Raw genomic sequence first — 14,813 nt, 5'->3', positions numbered from 1 at the left:
AGAGTAATACAAAAACAAAATAATAAAAGACAAGTAAAAGCGTGCCAAATTTTGTCGGGCTGAATCTTATATACCCTCCACCATGGATCGAATTTGTCGAATTCCTTTTCCGGCAGCTCTTTTAAGGCAAATAAAGGACAAAAGAAAAGACTTGTTATGATACTGGAGATATATCAAGTTATGATCCGATTCGGACCATAATTGAACTGAATGTCGGAGACCATAGTAGAAGTCATTATGAACAATTTCAGCCAATTCGAATAAGAATTGCCCCCTTTAAGGGGTCAAGAAGTAAAATAGGGAGATCGGTTTATATGGGAGCTGTATCAAACTATAGACCACTTCAGACCATATTTTACACGTATGTCGAAGGTCATAGGAAAAACCGTTGTACAAAATATCAGCCAAATCGGATAATAATTGCGCCCTCTAGAGGCGCAATAAGTCAAGATCCCAGATAGGTTAATATGGCAGCTATATCAGGTTATGGACCGATTTGAACCATATTTGGCACAGTTATTGGAAGTCATAACAAAACACTGAATGTAAAATTTCAGCCAAATCGGATAATAATTATGCCCTCTAGAGGCTCAAGAAGTCAAGATCAAAGATCGGTTTATAAGGCAGCTATATAAGGTTATGTACCGATTTGAACCATACTTCACACAGTTGTTGGATATCATAAAAAAAAACACGTTGTGCAAAATTTCATTCCAATCGGATAAGAATTGCGCACTCTAGAGGCTCAAGAAGTCAAGACCCAAGATCGGTTTATATGGCAGCTATATCAGGTTATGATCCGATTTGAACCATATTTGATACGTATGTCGAAGGTCATAGGAAAAGTCGTTGTACAAAATTTCAGCCAAATCGGATAATAATTGCGCCCTCTAGGGGCGCAAGAAGTCAAGATCCCAGATAGGTCAAAATGGCATCTATATCAGGTTATGAACCGATTTGAATTATTCTTGGAAAAGATGTTGGAATTCATTACGAAACACGTCATGCCAAATCGGATGGGAATTGCGCCCTCTATTTGCTCAATAAATCAAGACCCCAGATCGGTTAATATGACAGCTATATCAGGTTATGGACCAATTTCAACCATACTCATTTCAAACACCTCATACCAAATTTCAGCCAAATCGGATAATAATTGCGCCCTCTAGTGACTCAAGAAGTCAAGATCCCAGATCAGTTTATATGGCAGCTATATCAGGTTACGGAACTATTTTAACCATATTTGGAATAGTTGTTGGAAGTCATAACGAAACACTTCATGCAAAATATCAGTATAATCCAAAAAGAATTGCGCCCTCTATTGGCTAAAGAAGTCAAGATCAAAAATCAGTTTATATGGCAGCTATATCAGTTTATGGGCCGATTGGAATCATACTTAGCACTGTTTTTGGAAATCATAACAAATCACCTCATGCTAAATTTCAGCCAAATCGGATAATATTTGCGCCCTCTAAAGCTCAAGAAATCAAGATTCAAGATCGGTTAATATGGCAGCTATATCAGGTTGCGGACCGATTGGAATCATACATAGCACAGTTGTTGGAATTCATATTGAAACACGTTGTGCAAAATTTCTGTCAAATCGGATAGGAATTGCGCCCTCTAGAGGCTCAAGAAGTTAAGATTCAAGATCGGTTCATATGGCAGCTGTATTAGGTTATCAGTCCATTTGAACCATACTTAGCACTGTTGGTGAGAGTCATAACGAAACACTATGTGCAAAATTTCAGCCAAATCGGATAAAAATTTGCGCAGGTATATCAAAACATGGACCAATATGGCCCATTTACTTTCCCAACCGACCTATTCTAATAAGAAGTATTTGTGCAAAATTTCAAGCGGCTAGCTTTACTCCTTCGAAAGTTAGCGAGCTTTTGACAGACAGACGGACAGACCGACAGATGGACGGACAGGGCCAGATCGACTTAGAATGTCATGACGATCAAGAACATATTGGGTTGCCCAAAAAGTAATGGCGTATTTTTCATATAGTCAGCGTTGACAAATTTTCTCACAGCTTGTGACTCTGTAATTGCATTCTTTCTTCTGTCAGTTATCAGCTGTTACTTTTAGCTTGCTTTAGAAAAAAAGTGTAAAAAAGTATATTTGATTAAAGTTCATTCTAAGTTTTATTAAAAATGCATTTACTTTCTTTTAAAAAATCCGCAATTACTTTTTGGGCAACCCTATATGTACTTTATGGGGTCTTAGACGAATATTTCGAGGACAAACGAAATCCTAAAATTGTGTTAATCCTCTTACTTTATTTCAGCTATGAAACGGCCGAACAAGCGACATTCGATGAATCTTCCATCAAATATGCCATTAGTCGTGGCCAAACCGATTGTCCGGATGATCTCAACGATGAGACAAACTCAGGCATATCCTTCAAAACAGAACCCTATGGACCGCCCAGTAGTCCGGAATCAGCGACTGAAACAAAACCAAATTGCAGTCCACCCTGTGCAGGGTGTGGGCGTCTAATACAGGTGAGTGAAAAGAGGGAAAGGTGCAATGAAAAGAGATGGGCATCAAAACAAAAAATACCCCCACTTGGGGTTCCCCACAAATACCCAATTTGTGATTATTTATTGTCTAAATACCCTTCTCTAACCATGAGTTTTCCCAGATTCCCCCCAACACCTCCTTGATTATTTGCTTAGTTTTTAAATTGCAATTTGTTACAAATGTAATGACATGGATAATTTTAACGGTTTCTTTCTATTTCCCCCTTCTCCTTCTCCTGCTGCCTCCTAGGATCGTTTCTACCTCTCTGCTGTGGACAAACGGTGGCATGCCAGTTGCCTGCAATGCTATGCATGTCGACAGCCCCTCGACCGGGAATCTTCATGTTATTCGCGCGACGGTAATATTTACTGCAAAAGCGATTATTATAGGTGAGCTTTACTTGTATAATTTTCTATCACAAAAACAACAACAACCAAAAAAAACAACACTCACAAAAAAACTAAACTTAAGTTCTTGAGGGGGAGAACGTTTTCAAGTACACCATTTCTGCCTGAGTTACGTTTGCATTTTTTTTTTTTTTTGCTGTGATGTAATAGGACTGCCTAGTTTTTCAAAGTTCCAAGAAACACCTTCTAACAAACGGCACAAGGCTCCCTCTACATGTGTGTGCATAAGCTGAACAGCAACTAGAAACCTTCAGCCTTGATGCCCCATTATAACCGCCGAAATGTTTTTTTTTTGTAATGTGTGTGTGTGTGTGTGTGTGTTTTGCTCAAGTGCAGAGAACTGCATTTCAATTACACGACACTCGAAAACGTATGGATGGACGGACATGTAAGCAACTTTAAGTTGCTTTTAAGTTGGGTTTAATGGAATAGTCTTCTCTATGCTTATGTGGGTGTGAATATGTCTTAGAACTCGTGTGACTGACTGAGTGACTGACTTATGGACGACAGCCGATGATGCAGTTACATTGTAAGTTTCCACAGAAGTTAAGATTTTAGGGTGGGAGGTTTAGTAAGCGGGGAAAATATTTGAAGTGACAATATTTTGTGATATCAAACAATAATGGGGGAACGTTCTATGAAAACATAGTGATTTAGGAAAAAAAAAACATTTTTTTTAAATGTTTCAAAATTTTAAAATTTTTTAAAAATTTATTTTATTTTTAATAACTGCTCTAAGTAATGAAAATACGAAAATTCATCAAAATCGGACAGGGGAATCGAGGGTCAGGTGGTAATGAGTTAAGTTGCACCGGGCCGAAGTTTGGATACCCACCAACTCGGATGTACCTATTGGGTTGCCCAAAAAGTAATTTCGGATTTTTTAAAAGAAAGTAAATGCATTTTTAATAAAACTTAGAACGAACTTTAATACTTTTTTTACACTTTTTTTCTAAAGCAAGCTAAAAGTAACAGCTGATAACCGACAGAAGAAAGAATGCAATTACAGAGTTACAAGCTGTGAAAAAATTTGTCAACGCCGACTATATGAAGAATCCGCAATTACTTTTTGGGCAACCCAATATATTAGCCACAATTTTTCAAAATCTTTCAAAATAAATTTATGGCGATAAGCCTACTAAAGGTTGATTTTTTAGCTGTTCACGCACATTTCGTGTTTTCTTTCACTGTCAAACATCTTCAGTTTGGTCTATAATTTAACCATGAATCATCTTGCAAATGAACAACGATTGCATCGCGCACTTCTTCTTCTTCAGCGACGAAGCTCAATTTTGACTCAATGGGTACGTAAATAAGCTGAATTGTAGACAATGGAGTGAAAATCAGCCCGAAACATTTCAGAAGCTACCAATGCGTCCAAAGAAAGTCACAGTTTAGTACGGTTTATGGGCTGGTGGCATTATTGGACCGTACTTCTTCAAAGATGATTGCGAATCGTAACGTAACTGTGAAGGGTGAGCGCTATCGTGAGATGATATCCAACTTTTTTTTTGCCCAAAATGCAAGAGCTTGACTTGCATGACATGTGCTTTCAACAAGACGGTCCCACATGCCACACAGCACGCGTAAGAATAGACTTATTGAGAGGCTAGTTCGGCGAAATTTTATTTCACATTCGGGACCGGTCAATTGGCGGCCCAGATTGTTGGGCTACGTTCCTGCTCCTGTCTACACAGACAAACCTGCTTTAAATGACGCATTGGAAGACAACATTAAGGCATTTATTCGAGAGACACCAGCCGAAATGTTGGAAATATTGTGCGGATGACCATTTGTCGTACTTTCGATTCAAATAAATATTCCAGGCATTTTTCTGAATTTTATTTCCTATACCTCTTAGAAAATCACCCTTTGCATGCCAGTGTCATTGAAATCCGCTTTTCTTCGCTAAATGGCCATACAATGTTAAGAAATGATTTTTTATTGTAAAAATATAGTGGCTTAGGAAATAAAACGATTTTTTTAAATACTCTAAAATGTTAAAAACTTTTTTTAAAAAATTCTGAAAAAAGCTTTTTTTTGTAAAATAAAATTAAAAAAAAATACTACGTCGATATAAATTTTTTATCGATATCGTCGATATAAATTTTTTACATAATGAATACATTTCATCAAAATCGGAGGATATCGAAGGTGAGGCGTTAATGGGTTAGGAAACAGGGGCAAACTTATCACATGTGCCGTGCGATTCAAGTTTTATGCTCAATGCAAAGGGAGGCCAGGATTCGAACCCATGCGATCAGCGTCATAGGCGGACATGCTAACCTCTGCGCTACGGTAGCCTCAACCTATGGTATTACAATGCATAAAATAGTCTATCTGAAACTCTTTGGAAATTAGACTGCCACTTTTACCTAACATATATGAGGTTATGGGCCGATTTGAAAAGTATTTAACATGGAGTATGCAGGTCGAAACAAAACTTTATATGGAAAATTTTGGTCATATTGATAATAATTGCGTCCTCTAAAGGCTCAAGCAGTCAAATGGGGACATCGGTTTATATGAGAGCTATTTCAAAACATTGACCGATTTGACCCATTCATAATCCCAATCAACCTACAACTTTTCAAAAAAATTTTTTGATGTACCTATCTTTAATGTTTCGAAGTCCAGCGTGCTTTGAACAGACAGAAGAACAGACGGACAGAAAAGCGGACAGACAGACAGAAAGGCGGACAGACAGACAGATAGATATGCTGACAGACGGACAAAGAGACAGAAGGACGGACAGACAAACAGAGAAGCAGGCGGACGAAAGAGAAGTTTTTTTAAGGCAAAGTACCTCACAAATGTCGCCAGCATTAGGGGGGATAACCTCCTCCGAAATTTTTATACCCTCCACCATAGGATGGGGGTATACTAATTTCGTCATTCTGTTTGTAACTACTCGTAATATTTGTCTGAGACCCCATAAAGTATATATATTCTTGATCGTCGTGACATTCTATGTCGATCTAGCCATGTCTGTCCGTCTGTCTGTCGAAAGCACGGTAACTTCCGAAGGAGTAAAGCTAGCCGCTTGAAATTTTGCAGAAATTCTTCTTATTGTTGTAGGTCGGTTGGTATTGTAAATGGGCCATATCGGTCCATGTTTTGATATAGATGCCATATAAACCGATATTGGGTCTTGACTTCTTGAGCCTCTAGAGGGCGCAATTCTTATCCGATTTGAATGAATTTTGGCACGACGTGTTTTGCTATAATATCCAACAACTGTGCCAAGTATGGTTCAAATCGGTCCATAACCTGATATAGCTGCCATATAAACCGATCTTAGGTCTTGACTTCTAGAGCCTCTAGAGTGCGCAATTCTTATTCGATTGGAATGAAATTTCGCACGACGTGTTTTGTCATGATATCCAACAACTGTGCCAAGTATGGTTCAAATCGGTCCATAACCTGATATAGCTGTCATATAAACCGATCTTGGGTCTTGACTTCTTGAGCCTCTAGAGGGCGCAATTCTTCTCCGATTGGAATGAAATTTCGCACGACGTGTTTTTTCATGATATCCAACAACTGTGCCAAGAATGGCTCAAATCGGTTCATAACCTGATATTTGCCTGAAATTTTGTACGACGGATTCTCTCATGACCATCAACATACGTGTTTATTATGGTCTGAATCGGTCTATAGCCCGATACAGCTCCCATATAAATCGATCTCTCTATTTTACTCCTTGAGCCCCCAAAGGGCGCAATTCTTATTCGAATTGGCTGACATTTTACGCAGGTCTCCAACATATAATTTAATTGTGGTCCAAACCGGACCATATCTTGATATCGCTCTAATAGCAGAGCAAATCTTTTCTTATATCCTGTTTTGCCTTAGAAGAGATGCTGGAAAAAGAACTCGACAAATGCGATCCATGGTGGAGGGTATATAAGATTCGGCCCTGCCGAACCTAGCACGCTTTTACTTGTTTACTATGGGTTTTTTCGATTTTCTCCCAGTGTCGTAATCGTCAATATTTTTAGAAAATTTCTTCTGTATATAAATTTTGAAAAATTTCCGTTTTTTATAAAAAAAATTTTAAAATTCCACAAAATCGATATTTTAGAGATTATCGAAAAAATCGATTTTGCAGTGAACGATTGCAAAGATAAAAACTTATCGACATTTTTTATGACAATTTAAGGTAGAATAATTTTGGATATAAATAGATTTTTCGAGATATATCGAAAAGTAAGTTTTTACATATGGTTTTCATAAAAAAATGGAAAAATCGATTTCCGATAAAATATCAAAACAATCGATTTTACAAAAAATTTAATTTACCAAAGATTTTTTTTTTATTAAATTAAAATAAAATTTTGTGGAAATTATGTGATAGACTTAAATTTCGACTACACTATTATAAAAAAAATCGATTTTTATGCAAATCATCGAAAAAGAACCATTGAAATTTATCGATATTTTGGGTTTTATGTAAAGAATTAACAAAGCATGGTTATCATATTCCATTTTTTTTTATTTGGGAATATTCGCAAAATATTGCGAAAAACGATTTTCATAGAAAACATCGAAACAATCCCTATGCGTTCAACAAAAAATTGAAATGTAAAGAAATTTTTTATGATCATCAACATTTTTAGAAATTTTTCTCAGGAATTTAAATTTCGTAGAAAAAATTGGTAAAATGCCAAAAGTACCTAACAGTTGGACCAGGGGAGGAACTACGAGGTTTAAAAAATGTTGAACCCACTAATATAGGCACTATGGGTTGGTTGGACTAGGGGAGGAACTACGAGGTCTAAAAAATGTTGAACCCACTAACATAGGCACTATGGGTATCAAATGAAAGGCTTTAACGAGTAGCTTACAAATAAGGAAAAAAATATTAAAAATTGGATCCGGAAAGGACCCTTGAGCTTGAAAAAGCGCCCTTGAACTTTTTGAACCCTGGTAACATAGGCAATATGGGTGTTAAATGAAATGTATTCTATAGATCTATTCAGTTCACACCCATATTGTCTAGATTGAAGCACTTCTCCCCAAGGGAGTCTTGAGCCCTACAGGTGTCCTGGGGGTTTGTCTGACAAATACACTTCCGATTCGTATTTCTGGGATCAAACCACATCTATTTACATACAGAATTTCAGCGAAGTCGGAGGTGCACCTATCACGAGCATTTTTTCAATGAGAGCTATATATGAGAGCTATGTACAAACACAAGCTTCGATTTGGCCCATTTACTATTCCAATCGACGCAAACAAAAAGGAAATAATGCTGGGATTAGATCTCCAAAACATAGCGTGCTTTAATATGCGGACAGACAGACAGATAGAAAAAGCTAAATCTGCTCAAAACGTCGGGAGATAGACGTAGATCTTAGGTTAGAAATTCAATAAGTTGCAAAAAATTTACTCCCTCCACGAAGTGTTGGAAAAATCAACATTTCCCCTACATTGTCATACTTCACAAAAACTTTTCCTCTGTTTAGATTTTGATTTCCTAAGCTCAGTTCTTCTCAGCTCCTATTCTTGCCTGACTGCAAATCATGGCAAGAACTTCACAGTTTGAAACGGATCTTGTGAAAAACTATTTCACGCCAGCAACTATACAAGACAGCAAAAACCAAAACAAAAACTCCCCAACAAATAAAATCTAAAATAAGCCGACATTAAACGGAACAAAAAAAAAAAAAAAGAATGAGCTTTCAGTTCATGCCACAAAATTGTTTGTTGTCGGTTGTAGTTCAGTTACTTCACCAAAAACGTTGCACGTGAAACCATGCAACCAAAGACTTTGGGAATTTTCACCTTATTTGGTGGCCATAAGGCAGCAACATGTGTGGTACGTAGTTGCTAGATAGCTAACCAGGTAGCTAGGTAAGGTAAAACAGAGCTAAGAGGCGGTGTAAAATAATTCTACTCGCTTGCCACCAGCTATCTGCAATGGCTTAGGAGTAAATACGGCAGCATTTACCAACATTTGCCAGCACCCAGCCAACCAACTGATGAATCGACTGATAAACCTTTAAGGCTATACATGCTAAGACAGTGACTATCAAATGATTTCTAAACACGCAAGTCAAATATTTTATTATGGAGGGGAACTTGCAACGTTTGTTGCACCAGCAGCTTACCCTGAAACGAATCTCTCTTTTATGTTGTTGTTGCAAGCATGTTTTTTCTCAGTTTTTTTCTTTTCAAATCTTTTTGGCGGCAAAAGAAGCAGACCAAAGCAAAGAAGCTTTTCCGAAGTGAAGATGTTACCGAGAACTCTGAAAGAAAAACAAAGTCACTATGGGGGAAAAAGGGATTTGGATATGATCACAGGTGATAAAGTCGGTAGCAGCTGGTATTCCATCGGCTCGTGCTGCCTTGTTGTTCTTCAACTGGAAAAACGAAGTCACTAGGGGGGAAAAAGGGATTTGGATATGATCAGAGAGGATAGATTTTGGTAACAGCTGACATTCCATCGGCTCATGCTGCCTTGTTGTTCTTCAACTGGAAAAACGAAGTCACTTTGGGGAAAAAAGGGATTTGGATATGATCACCGGTGATAAAGTTGGTAGCAGCTGCCATTCCATCGGCTCCTGCTGCCTTGTTGTCCTTTAACCGGAAAAACGAAGTCACTATGGGGGAAAAAGGGATTTGGATATAATCACAGGTGATAAAGATGGTAACAGCTGCCATTCCATCGGCTCCTGCTGCCTTGTTGTCCTTCAACTGGAAAAACAAAGTCACTATGGGGGAAAAAGGGATTTGGATATGATCAGAGGTGATAAATTTTGGTAACAGCTGCCATTGCAGCGGCTCCTGCTGCCTTGTTGTCCTTTAACCGGAAAAACGAAGTCACTATGGGGGAAAAAGGGATTTGGATATGATTACAGGTGATAAAGATGGTAACAGCTGCCATTCCATCGGCTCCTGCTTCAACCGGAAAAACGAAGTCACTATGGGGGAAAAAGGGATTTGGATATGATCAGAGAGGATAGATTTTGGTAACAGCTGCCATTCCATCGGCTCCTGCTGCCTTGTTACCCTTCAACTGGTTTACCGTTACTTCGGCATCAATTTGTCCAGAAGGTTCCTCATTTCTTCTATATAAATGTCATTCCGGGAACATCATTTGAACCAAGCTATAAAATGATATCATTCATAAATAGGTCTCCCATACCCAATTGATTGTCCCACAAAACATTTCCCCTCCCTTGCTTGTGCTATCCCCAAAATTCGTCTCATTCATATATCGCTGATATGAAAAACTATAAACAAATTATCGCATACATTAAATGTTTAACCCTAAACGTAAAGTGATGCCGCTTTAGTGTCTATGGCGCGCACAGAGTCTAGAACTATGACTATAAATTCCAAAAGCAAACGCTGGTACTGCCACAGTCAGGCACACTCAGACTAAAGGGAAGCCAACACAAGTAAAAATATTCAATTGAAAATTTGTTTTAATTAATGGAAGATGGCAAAAGAAACCAAGCAAGCACAGAAGACATGCATGCACTGCACCGCAAAGCGCTGTAAATGGTGGTGGATGCAATTGGACCATTGGGGGCACAAGAGAAGGTAAAACTGCTGCGCATTGCTTCTTCCGAAATGCTTTTTTGATTTATTGGTTATTTGCCTTTGCCTCTATGTCTCGCTATAAGCAAAACTGGAATTCGTATAGAGGCTAAGCAACATCGTTGCCTAGTCTTCCCTAATGTGGTGGTACCATTTTCAGTTACAATTTGCAGGAAGAAAGACATAAAGTAGCGCCAAATATTTTGGATTCACTACTTATTCTCTCTATGTTTGTAAAATCACCAAAGGTTTTTGGTTAATAGCTTTTTGTGGCCAATTTTTTTGGTTAGGAAAATTGTTTTTGTGGCGGCATTGATGCAGTTACGCAGTTGTAAATACAGCACAAAAACTCCATAAAATAAGACAGAGTCATATGCACCCCTCGGTGTAAATGTCAAGTGGCGTCTAGGAAGTTTTATGGGCATAACATTTTGCAGAGCTACAGTGGGAATATAACTAACTGTGGGGGAAAATCACATTTCGACAAAAATTTCATTTTGGGAACATTTTCTAAGAAAATATTATTTGAAGATCATTTTCGCAGAAAATCAAATTTTAGGGACATTTTTGAAGAAAATTTAATTTTAAGGACATTTCATATGAAAATCTAGTTTTAAGGAAAAGCAAATTTTGACAGAATTCTAAATTGTGGCAAGCTGACCTTTGCAAAATAAAACAAATTTTTAGTTTAATTTTCAAATTTTAATCAAATTTTTTTTTATAACAGTCATGTTTTGAAGAAATTTTCTATGAAAATTAACCTTCAGCGAAATGCTTATTTTACCAAAAATCGATTTTCAATGAATACTTGATTTTACAACAAAAAATATAAAATAATCATTTTTCATAGGAACTATCGGAACAATCGATTTGTGTCACTAAAAAATTTAATTATCGAAATCTTTTATAAAATCGTTTCTTTAGAAATGATCGAAAAATCGATTTTGAACACAACTATTGCAAAGATAACAAATTTAAACTTATCGGAAATTTTTAAGAAATAAATATGTTAAAATTTTTTCTACAAAAATTTTTCTATTTCATAAAAAAATCGAAAAAATCGTTTTTCTAAAAAAAAATTTATCAAAATTTTTTTATAATTATCAAAATTTTTGGGAATTCTCTGTTGAATTTAAATTTGAAAAATTTTTTTGGTTTTCATCAAAAACTTGAAAAAAAAAACGGAAAAATCGATCCTTTGAGAAATTATCGGAAAAATTAATTTTGAACAGAACGATTGCAAAGATAACAAATACCAACTTAACGAAATTTTTTTGTCAGAAATATATATGGTAAAATATTTACTATTTCATAAAAATATAAAATAATCCTTTTTCTAATAAATGAATTTCATCGAAATTTTTCTGTTAAATTTAAATTTAGAGGATATTTTGGTTTTCATCAAAAACTTGAAAAAACTCCGAAAAATCGATTCATTAGAAATGATCGAAAAAATCGATTTTGAACAGATCGCTTGCAAAGATAACAAATTAAAACTTATCATCAAAAACTTGCAAAAAATGGAAAAAATCAATTCTTTAGAAATTATCGAAAAAAATCGATGTTGAACAGAACGATTGCAAACATAACAAATTCGAACTTATCGATTTTTTTAAGATTTTTTTTTTATTTCATTAAAAAATCGAAAATAGTCGTTTTTTCTAATAAATGAATTTTATCGAAATAACATCAACATTTTTCTAAATTTTCTGTTGAATTTAAATTTCGATGATTTTTTTGGTTTTCAGTGAAAACTTAAAAAAACGCTGAAAATCGATTCTTTAGAAATTATTGAAAAAATCGATATGGAACAGACCGATTGCAAGGAAAGCAAATTCGTTGTTAATTTTTTTTCTACCTAATTTTTTCTATTTCATACAAAAATCGAAAATAATAGTTTTTCTAATAAATGACATTTATCAAAATTTTTTATAATCATTAAAATTTTTAGAAAATTCCTGTTGAATTTAAGTTTCGACTTTTTTGGTTTTCATCAAAAACATGAAAAAACTCAAAAATCGATTCTTTAGATATTATCGAAAAATCGATTATGAACGATTGCATTGATAACAAATTCGAACTTATCGAAATTTTTTAAACAATTTTTTCGATTTTATATTTATTCCTTAAAAAATTTCGATAAGTTCGAATTTGTTTGCAATCGTTCTGTAAAATATCGATTTTTTTATAATCAAAAAAATTAGAAAAAGCGATTTTTCGATATTATCGGAAAAAACTATTTTGCATAGAACGATTGCAAAGATTAAAAATTCGATACTTATCGAATATTTTTATGATAAATATAATTTAGAAAAAAATATTATTACATACAATTTTCGTCAAATATACTGTTTTCACATAAAGAATCGTAAAATCGACGTTTTAAACTATATATAAATAGTAGATTTTATAGAAAATGCCATCGAAATTTATCGAAAAATTTGGTTTCTATGAGAAGATTAAAAAAAACAATGTTAACATATTCTCTTTTCATGGAATGCTAGGTTTTCAGAAGAAAATCGAGAAAAATCGATTTTCTCAGAAAGTTACAAAACAATCGATTTTATAAAGATATATGAATTCAACAAATATTTAAATTATTGATTTTTCTTTTAAAATTAATTTTTTTGATATATTCTATTAGATTAAAATTTCAATGAATTTTTCTGCGAAACTCGATTTATATAAAAAATCGATATTCACAGAAAATATCGAAACAATCAATAAGCATTAACTAAAAATTGAATTTTGTCAATTTTGAATTTTTTTATATTGAATTGAAATTTCGACGAATTTTTCTACAATAATACATTTTCAAATTTGAATTAAAAATCGATTTTTAGAAATCTTTGAAAATAATAGATTACAAAGATTAAACTTTCGAAACTTAGCAAATATTTTTAATTAATTAATTTAATTAATTTTTGCAGAATTTTTGATTTTCATCTAAAATATTATATTTTCATCAAAAAACAGAAAAATTAGTTTTCTAAGAAAATACAAACAACCAATTTTACATTGACTTGAATTCAAAATATATTAAACTTTGTTAAATTTTCTGGAGGCCACCGTAACGCAGAGGTTTGCTTGTCCGCCTATAACGCTGAACGCAAGGGTTAGAAACCTGGCTGAAAAGATTTTCAGCAGTGGTTATCCCGTCCCGAGTGTTTTGCTGGACAGAAAATTGAACTTTAAATCCAACATTTTGGAAAGGCCAAGAAAGGCAACTCTTGCCATTGGCAAAAGTTGGGGGTTAGACCGCGTGTCATGCATTGAGTATATACTGAAGTTGTCAGACCTATTATGTTATATGGTGTTGTGGTCTGGCGGACGGCGCTTCAAAAGTCCACCCACTGCTGAGTACTTAGCCGGATCCAAAGGATGGCTTGTTTGTGCATCACAGTCGCACTAAGGACGACACCATCTGATTTACTGAATTTAATACTACATCTTATGCCTCTGGACATTGTGGCTAGACAAATTGCAGCGACCACTACCGTGAGGTTAAGAGAGCTTTCTCATTGGTCATGTGGCGGCTACGGACCCTGTGTTATGCTTGATACAATATCCGATGTTCCAGGCAGTGTGGATTGCACCTGAGCCGATTTTTGATAACCTGTACCACTATTCCTGATAGAACCGATTAAAAGTAGGATATCCCTGGTAACTGATGGATGGTTCCAAACTAAACGACCTGGTGGGCTGTACTCTAAAGATCTAGAACTGGTCATATAGAAAAGGTCCCGATCACTGCAGTGAGTATCAAGCGGAGATGGCTAAGATATAATGTCATTACGGCGATTGACATAAATATCTGCTCAGACAACCAGGCAGCCATTAAATCCCTGGAGAACATATTTCTGAACACAAAAACCGCCCTCGACTGTCGAAGATATCTCAGCGAGATGGCTGAACAGTTCAAAATTCACCTGTTTTGATTGCCGGGCCACAGAGATATCCTAGGGAATACTAAAGCAGACGAGCTTGCGAGACTAGGAACTAATTTACACATTCCAGGGATACTAGAATCTGTGGGTATGCCTCTAGCGACATGTAAGTTAAGTTTTCAGGACCAGTTCCGAAGGACAACGACTGATTGATGGTCACAAAGAGGGGGCTGTGGGCATTCCAAAACCATGTGGCCTAATCTAGTCTTGAAGAGGTCTACTGCTTTGCTGTCATTGGCTAGAACAGACGTCTTAGTCATTGTGTGCTTTATGATAGGTGACTGTCTAATCAGAAAACATGCTGCAGGCTGAAAGTTGCCAGCAACGATTTTTGCAGAAGCTGTGAGGACATCGAAGAAGAAAAGACTATAGAACACCTTCT

General features: G+C 35.7%; 1 protein-coding gene across 1 annotated transcript in view; it reads left to right on the top strand.

The window, feature by feature from the left end:
• Positions 1–14,813, top strand: part of LOC106088771 (protein apterous) — a 126,506-nt gene that overhangs the window by 37,934 nt on the left and 73,759 nt on the right. The window contains exons 4-5 of the mRNA XM_013254444.2: positions 2,294–2,510; positions 2,779–2,918. Coding sequence (XP_013109898.1) covers positions 2,294–2,510; positions 2,779–2,918 — 357 coding nt within the window. The remainder of the gene's footprint in view (positions 1–2,293; positions 2,511–2,778; positions 2,919–14,813) is intronic.

The sequence above is a fragment of the Stomoxys calcitrans genome, chromosome 5 (genome assembly GCF_963082655.1).
Source record: "Stomoxys calcitrans chromosome 5, idStoCalc2.1, whole genome shotgun sequence".
Taxonomy (NCBI): domain Eukaryota; kingdom Metazoa; phylum Arthropoda; class Insecta; order Diptera; family Muscidae; genus Stomoxys; species Stomoxys calcitrans.
This window is presented reverse-complemented; position numbering and strand designations above follow the sequence as displayed.